The sequence below is a fragment of the Eptatretus burgeri genome, chromosome 13 (assembly GCF_056783735.1).
Source record: "Eptatretus burgeri isolate ZD-2024b chromosome 13, Ebu_testis_v1, whole genome shotgun sequence".
NCBI classification, from domain to species: Eukaryota; Metazoa; Chordata; class Myxini; order Myxiniformes; family Myxinidae; genus Eptatretus; species Eptatretus burgeri.
In genome coordinates, this window is record NC_140973.1 from 26,353,038 (window position 1) to 26,379,791 (window position 26,754).

The following is a 26,754-nucleotide window of genomic DNA, read 5'->3' on the forward strand; positions in this document are numbered from 1 at the left end:
AGTTTTTGATTTGGTGATTTATTGGAGTTGTGCATGGTATTCATGATTAGGCATCCAGATTGCTACACTAGAACTAGTTCTACATTACACTAAATGATACATTGCACACAAATCAGCACAAACTGTCCACTACAGTATTTGATGCATAATGAATTGGATATATGAAAGTATCTACACCTAACTTCAGGGCAAAGATGGTTGGAAGGTCACTGGCTGGAGTCTTCAATCCTGCAACACACAAAACAGGTGTTGATAATGAGCTTTTGTTGATTTTCTTTGATCACTGTTGTGCATTTCAGAAGGTACTTTAAAGGAAAAGTATAAATATTTTTACTCTTCCCTTTTTGGACATTTCAAATTGTTAACGTCAAATAAATTTGCCATTTTATTAAAAACACAAATCGAAGTGGAAATCTTCTCCCTGTAAAACTCCATTTGCATATGACATTTGTCCATGTGAAATGGCAACCAACTCTCATGATTCGATTCATCTGCCAGCCTGTGCCAGAAATTTGGCTTGCTGCCTATGATCTGCTCTTCCATTAACTTTTTTTGTGATCACTCTTTACCATGAATAGTTTAGAACTGACAAATAAGTCAAAACTAGCTCAAAAAGGATTCTTCTAAATTGATTAGCATTGTCAGCACTCAGGTGAAACGGAGCCTGTTCAGGTGAAGTTTTGTGCAACTAAAGCATTCAGAGAACACCTTACCCTTTGTAGTCTTCAGAAAAAGGACATGAATGGTAATTTAAACTGTTGCTTTTTGTGTTTTACACTTACCAAGTAGTGCTAGATGTCACCATATTTGTCTGAATGCTGAATCTCAGTTACTCTGCCCTCAAGGCATAAAATGACATTAATGTCTTTCCAAGTGCTGCTAAATGGAAGGTTTATGAAAGTGCCAGAAGGTGATTTCTGTTCTGCAGTGTTAAAGTATATAATTGAAATAAAATAAATGTTTTAAGGCTGTCAAAAAGATTTATTTTTATTTTTTATTTTGCAAGTTTACCACTGTTGATGCAGTCTTGAAACCACCTTATTTAACATGTTAAATTCATTATGCGTGCCTCTTGTTTGTGTCCTTTATTACTTCCTTAAAAATTAAGTTTCTTATTGGATGATTTTCAATTTTGTTTGCCAGACTGGCAGCCAAAAACGATTACCTCACTACTCTGTGCTCATACTCGCTTGGGACAAGATTCCGTACAATTTTTTTATGTTGAAGGCTTCAGTCACAGACTAAATAGTCTTCATCAAGGCCTTAAATAAAAACTGCATTGATAGAAAAGTAAAGAAAGAGAATAGTCTGAGTTTTTGAAAAGGGGAAGGTCATAAGTGTTCGGGAAGACATGAGAAAGTGGAGTTCCGGAGTTTGGTAGTGGAGGGGAAGAAATAAACATCGTAACGGCCCACCCTTGAGTTGCCAATGGCCACACTATTATATGCCATGTTCAGAGCAAAAGTACTGTTGAACTGCAGGTTTGTGTTCCGATTCAGGGAGCGATGAGGTTCTGCAGTGTTCAAAATGTATTAAATTGAAACAAAGTGCGAGCAGTTATAGCCGGTGCCCAAGCTGCCTCTCTTTGATACAGCAATGCTTTGATCGGAAACACTGATTTTAAGGTTTCGCATCCATCAGTTCAGTGGTTTCAGAGAAGATATATTTTTTTTTTTTCAAGTAGGTTTTCGTTCAATCCAATGTGGTTGCCAAACCATGTGACATGACATTTTAGTCATCACCTGCGTATCCCCATGGATAGTCTATCTAAAGTTTCAGATGCATTGGTTCAGTGGTTTGAGAGATGTTTTATTAAGATTTTACCTTCAATCCAACATGGCTGCCAAATCATGTGATCCATGATGTTTAAATTTTCAAACTGTTCCTCAAGGCTAAATTGATCATATATTAAATTTTGCATCAATCGATTCAGTGGTTCAGGAAAAGGATTTTTTTTTTCTTTAGGTTTTCACATGACTGATAATATTTTAGTTATTACCTTTCTAACACCCATGGGTAGTTTTATATACTTAACATTTGAGATCCATTGGTTCAGCGGTTTCAGATTTTTATCTTGCCAAAACGAAGTTTTTGCAAGATATGTTAGTCAGCTTGTATGTTTTTTTTTTTTGTTTTTGTTTGTTTGTTTGTCTGTAATCACGTATATAAAATTCTGCAGAGCACAGTTATCATTGGAAATTTTTGTAACTTCGCATATCAGAGGCCTATAGAGGTCCCTTTCAGTGCACAAAATTTTGAAGGTAAAGGTCAAGGTCACTGTCGCAAATCAGGGAGTCGAGGAAACCCTTATTTTTTGAGTAATTTTGATCGGATCGTCTTAAAACTTCATGGGAATATAGTTCATGGTCTGGCGCTCAGCTGATTAATTTTTGGTGGCGATTGGCCTTGACCTTCATGGTTAGCGCCTGAGGTCAAACATATTTGACCTCAAGGTCAAATTTTCAAGTTTTAGGAACCATATCGTGTCGTACCTCAAATTGAACACCTCGATGAGTGCTTTCTAGATATGTCAAGCTTGAGACATTATGATGTCATTTGGTGATGTTATGAGGCAAAAGCATATTTTTCATGGTTACTCTGTAGAACGATTCTCATCGGAATCTCTCGTCGGCAGATATTCCTCAAGGAGTCGCTCCTGGTGGATAGCAGCGCTGTTCACCTCAGTGTGACCTTAAAGAAGTCACACGTGGTTTATTTATTAATTTAAAGGTTTTAGCTTAAATCCAACATGGCTGCCAGACCATATGAACAATGACATTTACATTTTCAAACTATATTCCCCATGGCTAGTTGATCATATTGTTATGTTTGTGGTGGGGGTTAGATATCACCATACAGCAGATAGGAATGTATGGAGTCGCATGGTCTGTGTACAAGTAGTTAGTCCATCTTGATGTAATAAGTAGGGACATATCAGCTTAAGGATGTCTTGTTTAAATATGCACCATATCGGGGGTGGTGTGTGGTAATACATAGTTTGGGATTATGGAAAGGAAATTGTGTTGAACCTCCATTGGGGGTTGCCGGGAGAGTGAGGGGAGAAGCGTTTGTCGCCTCCCAAGGAGCAGAGTTATGGACACCTCTCGAGGGAGCGGAGTGTTGCCCAGAGAGAGAAGAGGGAGGAGCCTGATCAGGTGATGGGAAGTCTGAGGCCGGGGGAGAGTTGGTAAGGAGTATCGAAGTCTGAGGGAAGAACCATCTGTTTGAGGAGAATGGGGTTGGTCCAAGGAAAAAAAAAGAGTTCTGAGTTTTTGAGGAAGAGGTCGTCCTGCTTGTCTGCCAACCTTTGTCATTCCTGCGTTTCCCAGTTCATCGACCTGTCCGTGTGCTTAGTCTCCCCATCGTCTGCTTGCCTCATTGTCGTTCTCATCGTCCCCTCGATCGCCTGTTCGTCCCCGCTACCACCAGAGCTGAGCCCCGGTTTTTTTTGTCCCTTTTCCCTGTCAGTGACAGAGTCTGATGTGCGGTGCCTTCTTTCTTTAGATTTTTTTTCCTCATTGCACATAATTATTTATTATAGATTTTGTGTCCTTTTCCTCCCTATCCTAACCCGCCATTGCGTTGTCTCCTCTGTCGCGATTACATCAATCCTGTTTTTTTTTTTTTTTTTGGTTGGGGTGGGGGGGGGGGGGTTGCTGTGCTGTGCTGTGCTTCGGTAAATAAACCCGTTAATTTTGAAAGCTTTCATGTTTTTGTCTGGTGACCCGCGCGTGCGTTGTCCACCATTGATTTGGAATGTCTCCACAGCAGTTAAGCCGCTTGGGACATCGTGGGATTTTTACCCTCCCTGGGACGAGCTCGACGTTGGTTGAGCTGGCGGCGATACAATATGTATGAAGTTTCACATTCATTTTAGCAGTTCTGGAGAAGATGCGTTTTTTTTTCCAATCAAACATTGCTGCCAGACTACTTGACCGATGTCATGAATTTAATTCTTCACTCGCACCGGATAGTAGATCAGACACATGTAGTTTTAGATTTTTCAGCAAAGGATTTTGATTCAACCAATTATGGCTGGAATACCACTTCACCGATGTCATTGTTATCACCCTACATCCCCCAGTGTGAGTTGGTGACATGCCAAGTTTCAATTTATTTTCCGTTGAGCCATGGCGGAGAAGATGTCAATTTTTTTCCTTCAATCCAATATTGCTGCCATACTATGTGACTTATGACGGAATTATCAATAAAATATTCTCCCTCCTATGTTTAAAGTTTTGTATCGATCGGACAAGCGGTTGCATAGAAAAGAAAAATTTTAAGCGAAAATATTGTTGCGGAGCTGGTGGTCAAGGTTAATCCCCCCCAACCCAATTTGTGGTGACAGGTGGTTAACACTGCCAGCCCAGATAGCCAAACGGTTTTTCCTTAAGAGGCGGACACGCTCCTCGGAGATTATAACGCACGTGGGAAGGGTTGGGTACAATATTGGCAGAGTGACAGAGGCACAGATGGATGCACAGGGGAATTTATACTCCAACCCCACAATACACAGACACATCAACTTAAAATAACCATGGAATTTAATGACAATAGAAATATTTACAAGGGTAATTCAAAAGGTAATGATAACGTGAAGTAAATAAATCCTAAAGTCGGGGCACCTCTACACATTTAAATACAGACAAGGGGAAAACGAAAGGAAAGCAAATCCTTCCTATATTCTGGTGCTTCGCTTTGTCCAGAGACTGTCTTTATGGAACTTGGAATCTTAGCGCTTCGTCCGACATTTGCAGACGCGCACATTGGTGTCGAGCCACTCTCTCGAAGAGGGAATATTCATCAGGCAATTCGTGAGCGGTATTCAACACCAAGGCTCACCAACCGTCATGCAGCTTCTTCATCTATCGCGCCTGCCAATACGCTCTTTGCAGAATGGCGCCGTCCCCTTTGGTGACATACACGAGGTTCCAAGGTCTGTTTCTCACGACCCAACCAAGAGCCAAAGGCCAGCGTCTTGCTCTTGCTCAGTATGTGAGCCAATTCGCCTCTGCACAAATATGAGAAGTGTGCCGTCTTTCTCATGCGTCGAAGGAAAGCCGTCCGTAAAGCCCTGTTCTTACAGGCCATCTAGCTACATTCTCTCTCGATAGCATGTGTCCCTGACTCTGCACTCCTGCGTTCCTCCAAATCTCTCTCGACATAACTGAACAATCGTTCCACCTCCAGGGCGTGGCTTGCTTGCACGAAACCCGGGAAGGCGGGACCTCTGCCCGCTCAGCATGTTTGGCAAGCTTTTGTTATAGTGGTTATAAAAGCGCAACTCCATCTTTGCTGGTTTGTAATACAAAAGCGTAGGGAAAAGTCACAGGGGGCAATTACATACTGGGGGAACTTGTCCTTAATCCCTATGTAATTGACACCGCACTATTCCCACCCGCCCCGTGGTGACACATAACACTTAAGCTCACAGTTTCCCGACTTAATTACATTGAGATGTCTCCTACGCGTCCACGGACCAAACAACTCCGTTCAATCCTAAATTTCCTCTTAAATTCCCTCATCTACCCCTACAACCCTAACAATATTGTGACGTCCACGGGACTTGAACAGTCCCGCCAACGTAGAATGAGCCGAAACGATGGAGGCGGTTTATTTATTTATAACCCAAACATGGCGGTTCTAATCGCTCTACCGCAAATGGGATGAGGAAGGTGGCACGAGTCACTTTTCACTGAGTTGATGATGTTTATTCGTTTTTACTATTAACCAGAAATAACAAGACTCGGCAATAAGAGGGATCCGGGGCGATTCGACGGGATGGTGTGGGATTGGGTATGGGGAAAAACACAGACAATTCCAATGAATATAGAGAGCTCAAATCTTCTAAGGCGCCAAGCGCGCACGCACACACACACACACACACACACACACACACACACACACACACACACACACACACACACACACACACACACACACACACACACACAAAACGTAGCTATTTCTGGTGGTCAGGCTGGACCGTGGTGTGGACGCAACTGTCCCTGGATCAGCGTCGGACGAGCTGGCCTTGCTCTCGTCAGGGGGGGCAGGAGAAACCGTGGTGCTGTCGACCTCCTGGTCCTGGCCCAAGTCCGCTCACAGCCGCCAGGGAACCAGTTCTGGCGCCAAGTTGCGAGCAGGAGAGGGAGGCAGGTCTGCCCGCCGTTCGACCCCGTACTCCGAGCCAGCAGAACCCCAGAGCCAACCAAGGTGAGGCACGAGGCTCAGCAAGGCTCCAAGACACGATGAAGAACACGATGGAAGTTTAAGTTGATCTATCAATTTGAATAATATTTCATGAACTTTAAAAAGGTCAGTTGTGTTACAATCTTGGTTTTGCTTAGAACCAAAGCTCTGAGATACTTATACCGCCCACCGTGAAATAGTGGTGCAACACAGAGCAGCGGAGATTGGATTTTCCTCAAAAGAGAGGAAAATGTCCTGGTTGCGAAATAAAATTTCGCATCAACATTACTCATGCATGTTCTGTCATTTCAAAATTGAATGTTCAGCTTTTCAATGCAGCACGAGAAGCGGCCGCCGTAAACGGGAGACGAACGCATGAACGGACACCACAGTTCACAATATATAATGGATTACTTCCCTTCCAAAGAACTTCAATTCATAAAGAGACCAATTTGGCCAATGCAGCCTGTACAATGGTTGCTAACCTGTGACTTCTTTTTGTATACAGAGTCTAACCCTAATTAAATTTCAGTTTTCTACATCATGCAAAAGTTGCTGAATATTGATATCAGTGAGCAGTCAGTAGTTAGAATATATATATATATATATCTTCTTCTTCTTCTTCTTCATCTTTTGGCTTGCTCCCGTTAGGGGTCGCCACAGCGGACCAACTGTCTCCATTTTGCTCTATCCTCCACATCTTCCATTGACACTCCAACCACCCTCATGTCCGCCCTCACCGCATCCATGAACCTCTTCTTTGGCCTTCCTCTTCTCCTCCTGCCTGGCGGCTCCATCTTCAACATCCTTCTCCCGATATACTCCGTTTCCCTCCTGTGCACATGTCCAAACCATCTCAATCTCGCCTCTCTCACTTTGTCTCCAAACCGTCCTACCTGCGCTGTCCCTCTAATACACTCATTTCTTATCCTATCCATCCTCGTCACTCCCAACGAGAATCGCAGCATCTTTAACTCTGCCACCTCCAGCTCTGCTTCCTGTCTTTTTGTTAGCGCCACCGCCTCCAAACCATACAACATAGCTGGTCTCACTACCGTCTTGTATACTTTCCCCTTCACTCTTGCAGCTACCCTTCTGTCACAAATCACTCCTGCAACTCTTCTCCACCCACTCCATCCTGCCTGCACTCTCTTTTTCACTTCTCTCCCACACTCTCCGTTACTTTGGACAGTTGATCCCAAGTATTTAAACCAATCCACCTTCCCCACCTCAACTCCTTGCAACTGCACCATACCACCACCCTCCCTCTCATTTACGCACATGTACTCCGTCTTACTCCTACTGACTAACATTCCCCTTCTCTCCAGTGCGTACCTCCACCTCTCAAGGCTCGATTCAGCCTGCTCCCTACTCTCCCTACAGATCATGATGTCATCCGCGAACATCATAGTCCATGGAGACTCCAGTCTGATCTCGTCCGTCAACCTGTCCATCACCATTGCAAACAGGAAAGGGCTCAGAGTCGATCTTTGATGCAATCCCACCTTCACCATAAACCGGTCCGTCATGCCTACCGCACACCTCACCGCTGTCACACTGTCCTCATACATATCCTGCACGATCCTCACATACTTCTCCACCACTCCCGACTTCCTCATACAATACCACAACTCCTCTCTTGGCACCCTATCATAAGCTTTCTCTAAATCCACAAACACACAATGTAACTCCTTCTGGCCTTCCCTATACTTCTCCATCAACATTCTCAAAGCAAACATCGCATCAGTGGTGCTCCTTCCTGGCATAAACCCATATTGCTGCTCACAGATCATCACCTCTCCTCTCAACCTCGCTTCCACTACTCTTTCCCACAACTTCATGGTGTGGCTTAACAACTTTATCCCTCTGTAATTTCCACAGCTCTGCACATCACCCTTATTCTTGAAAATCGGAACCAGTACACTTAATCTCCACTCCTCCGGCATCCTCTCACTTTCCAAGACTTTATTAAACAATCTGGTTAACAACCCCACTGCCATCTCTCCGAAGCACTTCCATGCCTCCACTGGTATACCATCTGGGCCAACCACCTTTCCACTTTTCATCTTCTTCATAGCAGTCCTCACTTCATCCTTACTGATCCACCCCACTTCCAGATTCACTATCTCCACCTCTTCCAACCTTCTCTCTCTCTCTCATTTTCTTCATTCATCAGCTCCTCAAAGTACTCCATCCACCTTCTCAACACACTCTCCTCGCTCGTCAGCACATTCCCATTTACGTCCTTTATCACCCGAACCTGCAGCACATCCTTCCCAGCTCGGTCCCTCTGTCTTGCCAATCGGTATAAATCCTTTTCCCCTTCTTTTGTATCCAACTTCTCATACAGCTCGTCATATGCCTTTTCCTTGGCCTTTGCCACCTCTCTTTTTGCTTTTCAACGCCACTCCTTGTACTCCTGCCGACTTTCTTCATCTCTCTGACTATCCCACTTCTTTTTCGCCAACCCCTTCTTCCTTATACTTTCCTGTACTTCCTCGTTCCACCACTAAGTCTCCTTATCTTCCTTCCTCTATCCAGATGTCACACCAAGTACCTTCCTAGCTATCTCCCTCACCACTTCTGCTGTCGTTGCCCAATCATCCCACCCATCTTTACCACCATCCAACACCTGTCTCACCTCCTCCCTAAATTTCACGCAACAGTCTTCCTCCTTCAGCTTCCACCATCTGGTCCTTGGTTCAGCCCTCACTCTCTTCCTCAACCTCACCTCTAAAGTCATCCTACAGACCACCAATCGATGCTGTCGAGCTACACTCTCCCCTGCCACAACCTTACAGTCACTAATCTCTTTCAGGTTGCATCTCCTACTTAAGATGTAATCCACCTGTGTGCACTTTCCTCCACTCCTGTATGTCACCCTGTGTTCCTCCTTCTTCTTGAAATACGTGTTTACCACTGCCATTTCCATTCTTTTTGCAAACTCTACCACCATTTGCCCTTCCACATTTCTCTTGTTGAGACCGTACCTCCCCATCACCTCCTCATCCTCTTTATTCCCTTCCCCAACATGTCCATTGAAATCTGCTCCAATCACCACTCTTTCATCCTTGGATACACTCTCCACCACTTCATCTAACTCACTCCAGAAATCTTCTTTATATTCCATCTCACACCCCATATGTGGGGCATATGCACTGATGACATTCATCATCACCCCTTCAATTTCCAACTTCACACTCATCACTCGGTCAGACACCCTCCTCACCTCCAATACCCTCTTGACATAATCTTCCTTCAGGATTATCCCGACACCATTTCTCCTCCCATCCACACCATGGTAGAACAGTTTGAAACCACCTCCAATGCTCCTCGCCTTACTCCCCATCCACTTGGTCTCTTGTACACACAGTATGTCCACCTTTCTTCTCTCCATCATATCAGCCAACTGTCCCCCTTTGCCAGTCATCGTCCCAACATTCAGAGTTCCAACTCTCACCTCCACACTTCTACCCTTCCCCCTCTCCCACTGCCTCCGGACTCGCCTTCCCCGTCTCCTTCTCCTCCTTCGCCCAGCAGTAGCACAATTTCCACCGGTACCCCGCTGACCAACAGTACCGGTGACGGTCGTTGGGAACCCGGGCCTCGACCGATCCGGTATGGAAATTCGTTTTGTTGTCCGCATAATGATTTGGCATAGGTTTTTACGACGGATGCCCTTCCTGACGCAACCCTGGTCGCCTCTTACGACACACAGGGATATGGTACACCTATTCTAACCGGGGCATACACCGGGCCCAGTACAACTGGTGCTCATTTCGCCGACCTCGGAAGGATGGCAGGCTGAGTCAACCACCTGGTGTTTTCGACTTGGTTTATATATATATATATATATATATATATATATATATATATATATATATATATATATATATATATATATATATATATATATATATATATATATATATATATATATATATATATATATATATATATATATATATATACACATATATATACACACACATACATATATATATATATATATATATATATATATATATATATATATATATATATATACACATATATATACACACACATATATATACACATATATATACACACACATATATATATATATACACACATATATATATATATATATATATATATATATATATATATATATATATACACATTATATATATACATACATATATATATATATATATATATATATATATATATATATATATATATATTTTTTTTTTTTGAATGTATCGGCTCGCAACGCTTGCCTATCTACACACGTTACAGAGATTTACGTTAGATTTGCTGTATTGTCATGGTTTACACCAATCATAATGCGAACATGTCTTTTGTTTCAATCATTTGTAATATTGGTGAAATATAAGAAGGTCCAAGTGATCTCACGCTTGAAATGGTTAAGGGTCTAATCTCAGCTGTCTCGTCTGTATGAAGGCTGTAATGTGTCTAAATGATGTTAAGCTATAAGGGGTACAAAGGGACTTGGGATCAAAAGGTGTAAAAGGTCTAAAGGGTGAAGGGATCTAAAGGGGTCTCAAGGGTATTTTGATTTCTCGGTGATTTTTGGGTCATCGGGGTATTTTACATGATCGATCAAAAACACTTCTGGTGAAAGCCTTTTCATTATTATTATTATTATTATTGTTATTATTATTTTTAAAGGTAAAAGAATCTTGAACTACACATGCAAATAAACCCAAAGGCTGAAGCACATTGTCACACCACACACACCCACTCCAACCCCGAAGGGTCAGAATTCATGGCCATCAGATTGAACCACTTCTCAGTTGGAGTAGGTCTCCATGACTCGTGAGGAGCAGAAGCTCCTCCTCGGAATGAACTGGTTAAACCTTACAAGACATGAAGTCGAGATGAGACCCGTTACTGCAGTGGGTGCCAGGAATAAATTACCACCTTGAAAGATGAAAACAATGAAGGTGACTTACCGCCTTAAATAAATAATTTTGACTCGTAATGCACGGATTGGGTGACCTTTCCACAGGGACCATTTACATTCACTGAAACTTGGCATTTATATTGTTGGTACAACAACATTTTTTTTTGACCGAGTGGAATTGCAACACCATTTATCCAATCCCTTCTTTCCCTCATGGGTTTTTCGGTGGCTCCCCAAATTCCATGTTCAATTCCTCCACCACCGAAGGTGGACAGAGGTTGTTTTCACCCCCATCTGTTTGTCTGACTGTGAGCAGGACATCTCACAAGGTTATGTCCGGATTCGGATGAAACTTGGGGGACGCGTTGGGTGCATGACAAAGGCGAACTGATTAGATTTTGGCGAAGATACGAATCCAGATCCAGCGACGAGAATTTTAAAATCATTCTTCACCATTGAGAGATCGGGCCAAAAACGATATGGTACTGATGGTACTGTATGGCATGATCTCAAGAAGTTGTGGATGGATTCGGACAAAAGTTGGTGGGCAGGTTGATTATGTGACGAGGATGACTTGATTTGAGTTTGACGAATATCCTGATCTGGATTGGGATGTGAGAATTTTTTAATTTTTGAAATTTATTCTTCACAATTGAGAGATAAGGCCAACAATGATACATAGCATCATATTTCAAGAAGATATGGAGGGGTTGTGACAAAACTTTGTGGATGAATTGGGTAGGTGACAAAAACAAGCTGATTAGATTTTGGTTCAGGTCTGGATGTAGATCCGGCGTATCAGTGGGATGGAAAAGGTAAACCGTTCAGCCTGGCGGAGGAATGTGTTCTCCCGTATTGCTGTCTTTTGTGAATCAAATATTGAACTTTTACTTTTTTTCTGTACTTGGTTAAATTCCCTTTTTAAAGATCTCCCTGGAGTTGTTAAACTTGTACAGGCACAGCAAAAAATAATTGTTTTTCAATGAAGGAACAACGGTGATGACATGGTTGGGGCATCAGGGGACGAGGTCATGATGGGAGGGGTTGGATGCAAGCTTACATTTTCCTTGATGTAACAAAAATAAACGAACAACCTGTTAACTGGACCATACCTCTCCATCTGAGCTGCTCTCACACTTCATCGTCTCATCCTTCACTTGTTCCTGACCAGAGTGCTTCGGCCGCATAACATGTCCGTTGGCTACCCCTGGCATCCTTAGTTGCTGCACGTGGTCCAAAACCTGGAATTGGTGTAGTTTAGAATAAATGATAATGAACACGAGTTTAACTTAGACAAAGATTAGGGTCATGTTTAGTTGGTGTAGCACTGGGGATTTATTTTCAGAACATCCCGCTGCAATATTATGTGAAGACATGTTGTGTTCAGCATTCTTTGCACAGTGGCAGGACACCGATCACACGGCATCACCGTGTGTCCTTTCAACTTCACACAACTTCAGCTTCCCCCCAAAACATTGAAATGTTGTCATTGCAGGTAACCTTGCATTCTCTCCTTGGAATTGCTGTTAGCTCCACTAATGTCATGATCACTGGCACTCGGGTGATCAATGGTGGGACAAAGCTCTGAACGTGATGTGATCTGCTAAGACCTTGGATTTTACTTTTCACGTTTCAAGCTTTCTTTCCATATTTCCATATTTCCATACTCTGTACAAGGGTGAGTAAAAAATCAATGATAATTCACATTTGTGTGATAGAGTATCGAGGCATTTCCAAAAAGCTAAAGCTTGTGCTCAAATGCCTTAAACAACAATGAACTCTCAAGCATGAACTATGAGGAAAAGCAAACACAAGAATGGACAAAATAATGAAATGTAACAATTGTGTGAATATTATCAGGGGAATATTTTGTACGATACAGTACACACGACTGGGTTTTCAGGGCTTCGTCGATCGTGTTCCAACGAAACGAAGCTGGGCACCTTGTGCCTGCCATGTGAGACGAAGATTGCTGCCAATCCTGTGCTTTTTGGTACCATTTTGACTTGTGGTTAAAATTTATGAGCAACAAACCATCCTATCAGCTCTGTTTACAAATGTGAATGTTTCCACTATGATCCATTAGTGTTCCCCACACTTATAGCACTGCCTTTCATGTTCTGAAGGACAGCCTCTCTTTCTGTAGTATCTGTGCCAACTTCATCTGCCTTTTGAGAAATCCTTCAAAGTCAGTATAAATTACAGATGGATGTCTGATGTTTACAAAGCATTTGCTTTGTATTTGTCTTTCATTCATTCCTGCATTTGTTTGAGATTATTTTTTTTTTTTGTAGCTTTCTTATTCTGACAATATTCCGCATGTTCTTCAAGTGTTGTTTTGTTATGAAGTGTCTAAATTTCTACAAACAAAGATATTTCTTTGCACGGTGTGTTTTGACCAATGATGGAAGTTCTTTGAGATAAGCATAAAGAATCTTTTTCTTTGTACCTCTTCGCATATAATAAGTCGGTTTTATTACCTCCGCCACCGAAGCTGTCTGTTTGTTTGTTTGTGTGCATGATATCTCAAAAAGTTGTGGATGGATTCAGATGAAACTTGATGGACATGTTGGGTGTGTGACAAGGACAAATTGGTTTGATTTTGGTGAAGATCCAGATCTGATTTTTAAAAAGTGATTCTTCACCATTGAGAGAGAGGGCTATAAACGATATATTTATTGGGCCTGATATGTTCTATTGGATCAGGCATTGCGTGGTGGAGGTATGCACTCTACCGAGTGCCCTTCTAGTTTAATACTAGCGGAGTACCCACTTCTGGGTGGGTTGAGCTTGCGCATTACTGTACTTGCTGAAAAAGGTGTAGTCTGTGCATGAAATATCACATCATCCAGTTGCTCATGGGACCTCTAATAAAAGGGAGAGAATTCTAATATGGCTCAAACATGCGTAATCAGAGTTTCCCATCCTATCTATATATGGTCCTTGGTCTCGGAGTAGTTCCTGGACAATGCGGTGGGACTGGGTCCGCCGCAATGGGAAAATAACCCAAATAACACCAATGAGAAATCCGAAAAAAAATATTAAAAAATCGAATTAAAAACCATTTTTTTTCATGGAAAACCTAAGTAAGGACCTCCTGAGTATACCCTGAAAATTTGGAGCTGACAGATCCAAGGGTCTCGGAGTAGTTACTGGACATAAAGACACACTTTCACTATTATTTACAAGGTTGTTATCTGATGCCCTCAACACCATCAATTTATATCATTGTGGAACAGGATATACATTTACTGAAACATTGTTTTGTTCTTCATATTATATCTATTGATATCAGAAATCTCTTCCAGACATTATATGTCATATCCTTAGTTTATACATTTAGTTTATCCTCATAATGGTTTATACTGATCCATTCAGCAATATCCTTAACCAGATATAGAGGAGCTAACGCAGACCACAAGAAGCATTTATTATCTTGTTCTTTTTGTAATATTTATAAAATATTCTGAATTACTTTTGGTGGGCAAATATAGCTTGAGGCTTTTTAATGGGTGCATTTCAAAGGGTGAATATGAACAAACATTGTCTGATTTAAGGTACTAGTATACCCACTCCCTCCGGGAGTGGCAGGAAGGGTCACGTTATTGTCCTCTCTGGGGTATATAGATTACAATAGATCAAGGCTCGGACCTCAAGAACGTCGGGTTTCCTCCCTTTCAGTTTAGTGTTGAACAGCAGCAGCGCCTGTTTAAAAAGGTAATCGTACGTGTTTGTGGTTTTATAATATTTTTACTTCTGATACAGCTGCCCCACAAAACGCCAAGATAAGATATTTATGCACATTGGCATGGCGTTTGTTCAAGGAGGAAACGCTCCTTGGGGAGGGGAAATGAGGTCACTCCAACCTCCATCGTGTGGCCTTCAGACCTCGTGTCAAGTTTGGTTGAGATTGGATAAGTAAGAACTGAATGGATCACGGTCAGAAATACAGACAGACACCAAATTGTGTACTTTAGTTTGATGAAATCCATTACCTGATGCTCCTTCAATAGCCTTATCGGAATTCTTCATCAAAAAAAAAAAAAAAAAAAATATATATATATATATATATATATATATATATATATATATATATATATATTGTTACGGAAATGGCCCTTAGTTTATTAACCTCCGCCATCGAAGATCGGAGGTTACTGTTTTCACCCCTTTCTGTTTGTTTGTTTGTTTGTTTGTGAACAGTATTATGGAAAAACTCCGACGGATTTCGACGAAACTTGGTGGGGGGGGGGGGTTAGGTATGGGCCAAGGATCATGCCATTAGATTTTGGACTTGGTCCACCCCCCCCCCCAAAAAAAATTGTTAGAGAAAATTATTTTTTTTTGCATTTCTACATGTTTTAAGTGATTTCCAACCCCCCCCACCCCCTCCAAAAAAAAATGGAGAAAAGAACTATAACTCTGTCAGCACTGTTGACATCATATTTAATGACTAAGATATAAGGTTCATTTGAGTGACCCAGCAGTATTGGCGGCGGAGGTTTTGCACTCTCCCGAGTGCTCCCCCTCTAGTTAATTATAGAATTAGCCCAGATCCCCCATTAAATGCATGTTTAGCCAGGTTGTTCGGTAATTTGACGTTACATGTGTGTCGGGAGGTGTCACAGGCTGTTATTTGTTTGTGCAGTGGTGGTGTGCTGAGGGCTTCTTCTTCTTCCTTCCCCTATGGGGACGAGACCCCGCCCAGTCGGCTGAGAGGGAGTGGCCTGAAGAAGGAAGTGAAACTAAGGGGAGGAGCCAGTGGCTTCGAAGCGAGCGAACAAAGGAAAGACAGTGGTGATTTCTGAAGGGAGAGAAAACTGAGGGTGAGGCGGCAATCTGCTTCGAGATGACCTGGCTGCTGTGTGAGTCTGGAGTCGGCTTTAAGGCCACAGCGCCAGAAAAGAGGAAGTGAAACTGGAGAAGTACAAAAACTGCAGTCGGTTTTGAGGCGTGCTGGGGCTTCGAGGCGAGCAGAAAAAGGAAAGTGAGTGGTGATTCTGCCGGGAGAGAAACTGGACCTGGGCGCGCCGGGTCTGCCTTCTGTGGCCTGGAGAAGCGAGCCAGAGCCGAAGGCAAGGCAGAGAAAGGACTGCATGAGGTCTGTTTGCCCTCGGCTGGATGAGAAACGACTGGTGGGAGTCGTGATCTGCTGTGTAGGGGACGGCTGTGTCTGTCTGCGATCTGCTTCGTGAAGGAGGCCTGGTGAACAGGCCAGGCCTGGACTTGTATGCTGGACCTTGTGAAAAGCCAGCTGGAGCATACCACCGTGGATCTTTCGCTCTGGTGCAGTCGACCTCACAGGGTCTGAACGCGCGAGAGAACGCGCGGAGGCCACGTACGACGAAAGAATATGGCACCGCCATCTTGCCACGCAGCATGCTCGAGCTTGGGGCTCGAATCTGTGGACATCCGCTTGTCACGAGCCACATTCGTGCTTTTTACACTTTCCTCTCGTCCATGAAACATCAACAAGTACTCTGTCTTGTCTGCATGCTGTCCGTGTCTTGTCTGCATGTCGTTTAAGGCTTATCTCATTAGGGACCCCTTTGAAACCCATAATCCGTATCTCCCAAGTTAAGAACAGGTTATAGATTAATTAAAACATTCTCATGAATGTTTTGCTTGTGTCATTTCCCCAATAAATCTGGCTGATTCGTACGAAGTTTCCGCTTTGAATTGGTTCGTGCCGCGTTGAGGAATGATCCGCTCAATTTGGATATAAAAAAGGAAAATGGTTACAGACTGGTAGACTCCGCTCGGTCTGTGACAAAACCAGTCTGTAACCGGGGTCTATTCCCCCAGCTGGCAAGGTACAGGTGTATTTTGGTACCGTGATTCGAGATGCGTAACCCGAGAACTGTGCCGAACCTGCCGGCGTTGTCACCCCGGAGACGGCGGTGGTTGGGTGCGAAAACCCAAACTGGGTACGGATGGCGACTGACGCGCTTGTCGGAATCCCGCCACCGCTGAAACCTCAACAACAATATATATATATATATATATATATATATATATATACACACACAATTTATTCTCTGAAAATACAGGGAGAGACATTTAAACTTTATTTATTTTGTGCCCTGAAACATCTTCCATGGATTATTATGGATACTTTGAATCCCATAAATATTTTCATTCATTTTAATAAAGATAGATTGTTTCCTCTGTGGTCTCACTTCAGGGACTGACCATGAGTAAGAGCTGCTTCCATATTTAATTAATATTCATATAATATAAGATGGTTTAATAACTCCCTCTCCAAGCTTCAACTTTCACTTCTGTCACTGTTTTGAAACTTGCTTATCAGCTTCACTTACTCTACGCAAGATTATTTACCTTAATTTTGGGTGAGGCTCTGGATGTGACACGATTATGTTCTGTTGGCGCTTTCCTGATATTTTCCTTGACTTTCTTTTTTACAGACCTCGCACTTCACACGGACAAAGGCCACTGGAGGTGGGTGACACAGGTGTTAGAGTTAGTTGGTGGGAGATGGAGAGGGAGAGAGAGAGGGAGAGAGAGAGGGAGAGAGAGATGGAGAGAGAGATGGAGAGAGAGATGGAGAGAGAGATGGAGAGAGAGATGGAGAGAGATGGAGAGAGAGATGGAGAGAGAGATGGAGAGAGAGATGGAGAGAGAGATGGAGAGAGAGATGGAGAGAGAGATGGAGAGAGAGATGGAGAGAGAGATGGAGAGAGAGATGGAGAGAGAGATGGAGAGAGAGATGGAGAGAGAGATGGAGAGAGAGATGGAGAGAGAGATGGAGAGAGAGATGGAGAGAGAGATGGAGAGAGAGATGGAGAGAGAGATGGAGAGAGAGATGGAGAGAGAGATGGAGAGAGAGATGGAGAGAGAGATGGAGAGAGAGATGGAGAGAGAGATGGAGAGAGAGATGGAGAGAGAGATGGAGAGAGAGATGGAGAGAGAGATGGAGAGAGAGATGGAGAGAGAGATGGAGAGAGAGATGGAGAGAGAGATGGAGAGAGAGATGGAGAGAGAGATGGAGAGAGAGATGGAGAGAGAGATGGAGAGAGAGATGGAGAGAGAGATGGAGAGAGAGAGAGAGAGAGAGAGAGAGAGAGAGAGAGAGAGAGAGAGAGAGAGAGAGAGAGAGAGAGAGAGAGAGAGAGAGAGAGAGAGAGAGAGAGAGAGAGAGAGAGAGAGAGAGAGAGAGAGAGAGAGAGAGAGAGAGAGAGAGAGAGAGAGAGAGAGAGAGAGAGAGAGAGAGAGAGAGAGAGAGAGAGAGAGAGAGAGAGAGAGAGAGAGAGAGAGAGAGAGAGAGAGAGAGAGAGAGAGAGAGAGAGAGAGACAGAGACACAGAGAAATTTTGTTAACATTCCTTTTGAATTGGGGAGGATTATAAGATGAGGTAAAGTCGGACAGGTGAGGAGTTCCAGAATGGAGCAGCAGCTGGAAGAGTATGAAACTGTATTGGCCCTTGGGATAGATGTGGGTGTGAAGGATGTGAAGAAGCTGCAAAATGTGTGGAATGGCTAAAGGTGTGCTCAGAAGGAACAAGGGAGGAGAAACCTTCAAAGCACCTTCCCTGAAAACATCTGTGGAAGGAACAACAACAACAACAACAACAACATAGCTGCAGAACAGCAGAGGAAAAGTGGTTCTGATAATGATGCCAAGACATGCCCTTCCAGATGGACAGCACACTGCTGGATCCTGTCGAGGAGAGAAAGAGACGGAGACAGACCGAAGTTGTTCTCTGACCGAAGCTGAACACCATGACATCACCGTCACGATGATTGGTTACGTCTGCGGCTCTCGAAAGAGCTTCTCATCGTGCAAATTACGATGCTAAATGTAATATAATATATGTCTCTCTATCTCTCTGTCTCTCTGTCTCTATCTCTCTCTCTTTTCCTCGCTATGTCTTTGTCTCTAACTCTCCAACTGACTCACTCTCTCCAGCTCACTCTCTCTAACTAACACTCTCTAACTATATATATATATATATATATATATCTATCTATATGTGTGTCATTGTGTGACTCCAAACTGTGAGTGGTGAGAACGCCGAAACTGCATCCCATACAGCCCTTACTGCACAGTCCCGGGAGCGATAAGTGCCACCTGCCATGCAGAAATAATATCTCTCGCTACACCCCGCACAACCCAGACATTATTGAATGCAGTTCAGAGCAACGATGAAGTGTAAAGCTGTTTTTCGACCTAAGCTGAACATCATGACATCACCATCACGATGCTCGTTTACGTCTGTGGCTCAAAAAGAGCTTCTCATAGTGCAAATTACGATGCTAAATGTAATATCTAATGTCAGAAGCTATCACTAGTGAATGGAAATGCAGTTACCGACCGGTTTTGGCATTATTAGGGCATAATCAGGGCGGCATAGAAAGTTGCTTCTGGAAAAAGGACCCAGGGTGTAACACTCAACACATAAAGGAACCCTTAGATATCTCTTTCATAATTGTGCTTAGTCAGGAACCTTCCCCTCATATGAGGAACAGGGGAAATGCATTGTGAGTATTAACATGTTTCATCCCCATTGTGATTTCCCACCTTCTTGAGATTCCCCCATTATCTATCCCAATCCCTTACCCTTTCCCCTCTCGGACCTCTCCAACCCTGTAAACCCATCTTTTCATTTAATCCATTCCAATACCCCCCACCTCTGTCCTCATTCCCTTGAAATCCTTTCTCATCTTATCCCTCCCTGCATGTTCCCACAGTGCAAACCACACCGACAACACAACCACACCAATACCACCATGACATTCAGAGCCATGTTAGCACTGCAATTCACTCCATTCGTTTAGCCAACCTACCACCTTACTGCACGGTCCCGGGAGCGATAAGTACCATCTGCCATGTAGAAATATCTCTCGCAACACCCCGCGCAACCCAGATTCATTAGTGAATGCAGTTGGGAGCAATGATGAAGTGTAAAGCACGGTTCCCCATCTGCGTGGGGCTAGGTCACTAGTAAGGTAACGCGAGACTTGGAGCGGGAACCCTACCAGGATTAGCCTCATCAGAGGGCATCCGTAGTTGCTCAGCAATGTCGGGTCACGGAGTTATCAATGTCGGTTTGCTCAGCAATGTCGGTATGCGGCGTTGTTGTGATTATCCTCATAAGTACGAATGATACGGAATGTAAAATTTATGGTATGATTCTTTGATCACCTTCTCAGTGTTCATCGAGAATATTAATCTAAAATACATTTTCCGATTGTGTAACTGATGTCAAATTCCATGGTATTCGCCTTACACTGATATTTTCAGACATTCTCTTGGTCTTCGATGCTTTAAAAAAAACAACAGTACCACAAACACCACAGTGTACTCTTTCCTCTCATTGATGCACTCTAACCATGTTATTTTATGTTTGAGAAGTTTTGATACGTGCTGTTCACATCATCCTCCTCATACTTCTTTTCCCTCACAAATTCAATTACAAGATCATTTTAAAAGCAGATTTTTTTTTTGTTACATGCCTGGAACATTGCAAATTTGTCTCGCACTTCTATAAATACGACGATGTCCGTCACAATTGCTATTTGCTCTCTCATTGTTTTGTACGGATACTTAATAATGCCTTACAATTCTGCTTCCGGCCTGTAAACTTACATCAAACTTTTATTCAGTTCGTCCCAGTCAAAAGCAAACTATTCTCAAAGCGTTTGCTCTGGTGGATGAGGTCATGGATTCTCGTTGTTGTTCCATCACCCTCCCATCCTATCAAATGCCATTCCATCAATCCCACTGCCCATCCTCGATGACTATATCCGCTAGTATAAGTAATTGCGGCGTGTGTTTTCAGTTAATCTCAGAATGAGCTCGTGATTGAGGCAGGAGCCTCCTTGGTAGGGGTTAAGTAAAGGTCAATCATAATACAGATTTTTCACACTACTTGTACGTGGATTCATGGTAGCAACAGGCGGTGAGAGTGACAGATTGATACTTCATTAGAAACAGCCAATCGAGGCAGCACAATGAATCCAGAAAGAAATCTCCAGTGTTCCCACAGCTTCGTCTGGAATTGGAATCATGCTGCAAATTGATGAGTAAGACATGTCACTTGATGATGAAAGGTAGGAATTGTAATTGTGGGAGATAGAGTAATACATTGAGGTGTGGAGTAGTCGTAATGTGATTTTTCGTTGTGCACTGGATGACTAGAATGTAACGGAGCAGAGTTGTCGTTTCAAACGTTTTCGGTTAGGCGATGCACCTGTTTGCGTGCCCACATGGCACACTCATCAAGCAGCTCGGCGGCCTCGAGTTTTCCTTGACGGCGATATAGTGCTCCCAAGTTCCGCAAGGTTGTAGTCAAGGTTGCACTGGGAAGGATTCATGAAAAGGAAAAAAGTATATTTTTAGAGGTATTTCAATGTGCTATTCATGCTTCGTCATTGAGTAAACAATTATCCAACACCAATGGAGATGAGAAAGAAAGAAAAAAAATCATCGATGGAGATCTTTTGAGCCATTCGCTACTATTGTATACAAAATGTCAAAACATGAGGTCTTGAAATGAGTAAAGACCTGGGTTTGAATCTCTGCCCAGGTGTACACTGTCACCTTGGTGTTTTTCGCATGCAGGACAATTCATCAAGATGTGTCTTGTCCCTTGGAAAGACTTTAAACGGGCATACCGTCTGCCAGAATTAGTTTGTGAATGTTAAAGATCCAATAGTGTCCTTCGGGAAGAGTTGGCGAGGCGAGCTATCGCCGGCGCCATGAGCAAATCACAAATTCCTGCCCGGCACTACAAGGGACAATGTGCATCAGCAGCACTTCCATGCCCCTGCAATAACCGATGCTAACTCACAGCCATGTGCTGCGTTGCTTTGACAACGTGTGAACAATTGAAACATCGTCACCTCTTTTTCCATGGCGGTAAATATACTTTTTTATTTGTATATTTATTTATCGTTGATGAAATCCATTGCCTGTTTTGACTGCCAATGCGGACGAGCAGGACATTTCACAGAAACCCAACATTCCATCGTATGTGATTTGAGCATCTCGTTGAGATCACTGAGAATGAATATCAAGACATCAGAAAAGATCAGATGAGCTCACACAAGCCCAACGTCTTTGTTTTATTACCTGTTGAAGATGCATTTGTTGTAAGCCCCTGTCTGAATCCGGCTCCAGCCGTGGCTCTGTGGAAGAACACGCATTTTCGGGAATGAAATGAGACATTCAGTGAACCACCGCTCTTATAGACCGGCGGATAATGGGACGAATCGTACACTTTTTGATAAAAGCATCAAACTTGGTACACACAATCAGTCGGCCATCACAAATAAAATTAGATAGAGTGCCATCCCAGGTTTTACCGAAGATGGTGGCCATGGCGGCCATCTTTCAAAATGGCCACCGCCGAACACAAAAATAGCATATAACTCAGCAACCAAGAGGCCTAGGATCCTAATTCTGGTGTCTATATACTGTATACGTTTTTGGGGTCATGGAATTCAAAGAAGGCAATGTTGAGTATGTATAGCCACTTATTGTACCACTTTTTAAAGGTATAAATACCCTTTTATATGTTATGTAGCCTGGTGTTGGCTCAGTGGTTCGTTTGGGTGGCAGCTTGGGATCCAAGGGTCCTAAGTTCAAGCCTCGTTTCCCGCTGAATTACTTCACCAGGGGGTTGACTCAGCCTGCCATCCTTCCAAGGTTGGCAAAATGAGTCCCAGCTTGCTGGGGATGATCGAGTCATTCGAATATCCTGTGTCAGGGTGGCGACCCGTCCAGGATTGCGCCCAACAGCCAAGGAAACTGCTTCGGCAGCACCGACACTCTGTATAGACTATGGTTCCAATGTATGGATGGATATGTTATGAAAAGTTTGGAGGTCTTTATATTGTATTTTTTACATTTATGAAAATATAATATTACCAGTACCGAGGTCCTGCATGACATTTTGTGTGGTCTGGACCTGCCTGCTTCGTGGTTTCCCACACTTATAGTTTATCTGTTAGCTGCTGCCAACTGACGGAGAATGTTGGAATCAACACATGGTTGCCGACTAGACAAGGGCCGCCTTTTTTAGTCCATCATTTTCGGTCACGGAGATGAGACAGTGTCACATCTCATGTTTACTTTGTTGTGTGTATTGTCGTGAGTGTACTGATCGGGTGTGGCATATGTACTTTACCCCTGCTTCGTAGAATTCTGACGTTAAAATGCGGATGGTGAGTCGGTGAGAGTGTAACCTCATCCCCATAACCTCGCAGGCTCCCTTGTGCTCGGGCATGGCCTTGCTGCTGGATGCTGCTTTGCTTAGTGACCAACCTCATTCCTAGATTAGGTTCGATTCCCAGTCAAGTCTACGTTCCTGTTGTCTTTTTATCGAGTTTGTCCTTGTTAATATGCCTGGTGTTGATTTAATGGCAAGAGTGGTGGGTTTGGGATCCTATGGTCCTGAGTTCAAATCCTGCTTGGCTGTTGAATTAATACCTGCTCCTGTCATCATACAAGCTGATGGGTTGAAATGTTTCATTTGTCAGGAGAACACCGATGAAAAGCTCTGTTGCCCGGCCAATTTAAAGCACACCAACATTGGGGCAGGTTACACAAGCCTTGCTGATGATCTAATTGCCTCCACTCTTCTGGTCGCTTGATCAACACCGTTTTCCTCACAAGGTCTGACAACGGTAGTGGTGTGGAAGCAACATTGCGGCAGAACACGGAAAATTTCACTCGATATGTAAACTCAGGTACAGCGAAACGAGGCTCGAACGAGCTGTCAAAAGGAAATGTTTGGATGAGGGGTCAAGTATGAAGCGCTGCGAAAAGCAAGCAAGCAGTGGACGACATCCTGACGGAGCACCGCAGAAAGTCCTGCGTGTTTATTCTGTGAAAAACCTGAAAGTCAATCCGAACCATTGCATGACGCAATGACTAAACAGTTGGGAGAAAGAGTCAAGAGGTGTACAACCAAACTCCGACATGTGAAACTCTTAGCAAACGCGTCATCAGGTGACCTTGTTGCAAGTGAAGGAAAATATCACACCAATTGCTTGGTTGGCCTTTACAATGCGACAAGAAAAGCCGAAACTTTCCAGGAAGATGGAGACGATGAAGGTCAAACGATACAAGGCCATCATGCACGAGCATTTGTAGAGCTTATTGCTTTCCGAGAAGACACCCTTGTGGACAGTGAAGAGCAAAAACACTGCCCCTATGTTCAAGCTTTCGGACCTCGTTCACCTGTATAGAGAACGGCTTGCACAACTTGGCATGGCATCATCATCTGTACATTCTACAAGACTAAAAGAGCGTATCGTAGCTTCTTTTCCTGAGCTAAAGGCCTTCAAGGAGGGTCACGAGGTTCTCTTGGTATGCAATGAGGATGTTGGAAATGCCCTACGGAAAGCTTTTGAAAGTGATGCGGAGGACGATGCTTTCGTGTTTGCCCGAGCTGCAAAGATTGCACGCAAATAAATTGATGGAAGGCATCAGCTCAATTTGACGAAACTCTTTCTGAAAACTGTCAAGCAGAATCTGTCCCACAGTCTTTGAGGACTCTTATGGCCATGCTGCTGTGCGGGCCAAATATTTCTGAACAGACACTTGTAACTCAGACTCCAGCTTTGATGAGCATTTGTCAGCTGGTAGTCTTGAACAGTCTGGCTCACAGTGGCAAACAAGTTCAAGTAATAGGACACGATAAAGGTTGTCAGCCCCCTCTTCCAGTGTACGTATTAGGTGTCCTGCACAGCAAAACACGGAAACGAGGACCAGTTCATAAGTTGTTTGATCTTGACCTTTTTTGTGTCATATGACCATGTGCTTGAAATCTCAACTGAAGCTTATAAAAGAGGCCGTTGTACACCGAAGGCTGTCGAACAAACTGCAAATGCACACAGGCAACTCTGCCATGCACAGCTTTGTGTGAATGTGGTGGTTCTTGTCATTATTAACCTCCGCCATCTTCGAAGATGGATGGAGGTTACTGTTTTCACCCCTTTCCTGTTTGTTTGCTTGTTTGTTTGTTTGTTTGTGAACAGTATTACGGAAAAACTCCTCGACGGATTTCAACGAAACTTGGTGGGGGGGGGTTAGGTATGGTCCAAGGATCATGCCATTAAATTTTGGGCTTGGTCCCCCCCCAAAAAAAATTGTTGGAGAATTTTTTTTTTGCATTTCTACATGTTTTAAGTGATTTCCAACCCCCCCTCCCCCCCAAAAAAAGATTTCTTGGAGAAAAAAAAAATGTTTTTTTTGCATTTCTACATGTTTTAAGTGATTTCTAACCTCCCAAAAAAATGTTTTTTTTTTGCATTTCTACATGTTTTAAGTGATTTCCAACCCCCCCTCCCCCCAAAAAAAAGATTTCTTGGAGAAAAAAAAATGGGTTTTTTTGCATTTCTACATGTTTTAAGTGATTTCTAACCTCCCAAAAAAATGTTTTTTTTTTTGCATTTCTACATGTTTTAAGTGATTTCCAACCCCTCCCCCCAAAAAAAGATTTGTTGGAGAAAAAAAAATGTTTTTTTTTGCACTCCTAGAAGTTTTAAGTGATTTCCAACCTCCCAAAAAAATGTTTTTTTGCATTTCTACATGTTTTAAGTGATTTCCAACCCACCCCCCAAAAAAAATTAAGAGAAAATTTTTTTTTGCATTTTTACATATTTTAAGTGATTTCCAACCCCCCAAAATTTTTTTTTAGAGAAAAAAAAAATTTTTGCAACTTTTTTTTCAACAAAATTTAGATTTCTTCTTTTTGCATTTCTACATGTTTTAAGTGATTTACAACCCCCCCCCCAAAAAAAAATGGAGAAAATAACTATAACTGTCAGCACTGCTGACATCATATTTAATGAATAAGATATAAGGCTCACTTGAGTGACCCAGCAGTATTGGTGGCAGAGGTTTTGCACTCTCCCGAGTGCTCCCCCTCCAGTTAGTTCATGTCATGTTTGACTGTGAGCTTATCTGACTCATGGCACTTCGGTATGTACAATTACAAGTCTTAATTAAAACTCTTAGTTATCTACACTTGGCATTGTTTTGACTGATGTTATTGTATTTTAGCTGTGTAGTAATTTAGTACTTAAATTTATGGCATCATATAAATGTTAAAAAAAGCAATATAAAGACCTTCAAACTTGTCTCCGTTACCTATAAAAGGGTATTTATCTTTAAAAAGTGGTAAAATAAGTGGCTACAGATACTTGGCATTGCTTTCTTTGAATTCCATGACCCCAAAAACCCATGTATAGACACCAGAGTTAGGATCCTCAGCCTCTTGGTTGCTGAGTTATATGCTATTTTCATGTTAGGCAGTAGCCATTTTGAAAGATGGCCACCATAGCCATCTTCGGTAAAACTGGGATGACACTATCTAATTTTATTTGTAATGGCCGACCGATTATGTGTCCGAAGTTTGATGCTTTTATCAAAGAGTGCACGATTCATCTCCTGTATTGCACCGATCCGCTGTACCTTTCCTTGCTCTTCTCTCTCCTCAGCAAGCATCCATATTGGTTTATTCTCTCCTAGAAAGAAGGAAAGATAATGTCTTTTTTGGAAAAGTCAACGGGCATATGTTTACCTCCACCACCGAAGGTGAAGGAGGTTCTGTTTTTACCCCTTTCTGTCTGTCTGTCTGTCTGTTTGTTTGTGTGCAGGATATCTGAAAAAGTTGCGGACGG

The 26,754-nt window shown here is 42.9% G+C and overlaps 1 protein-coding gene across 3 annotated transcripts in view; it reads right to left on the reverse strand.

Moving 5' to 3' along the window:
* Positions 1-2: 2 nt before the first annotated feature.
* Positions 3-26,754, reverse strand: part of LOC147014119 (kinesin light chain 1-like) — a 75,527-nt gene continuing 48,775 nt past the window's right edge. For 2 of the 3 annotated variants that reach the window (XM_085851802.1, XM_085851804.1), the window contains exons 10-14: positions 26,546-26,598; positions 22,196-22,251; positions 21,315-21,423; positions 12,217-12,345; positions 3-228 (exon numbers count right to left, since the gene is read on the reverse strand). In XM_085851802.1, coding sequence (XP_085707928.1) covers positions 223-228; positions 12,217-12,345; positions 21,315-21,423; positions 22,196-22,251; positions 26,546-26,598 — 353 coding nt within the window. In that variant the 3' untranslated portion in view covers positions 3-222. The remainder of the gene's footprint in view (positions 229-12,216; positions 12,346-21,314; positions 21,424-22,195; positions 22,252-26,545; positions 26,599-26,754) is intronic. The other variant, XM_085851803.1, reaches the window with a different exon arrangement.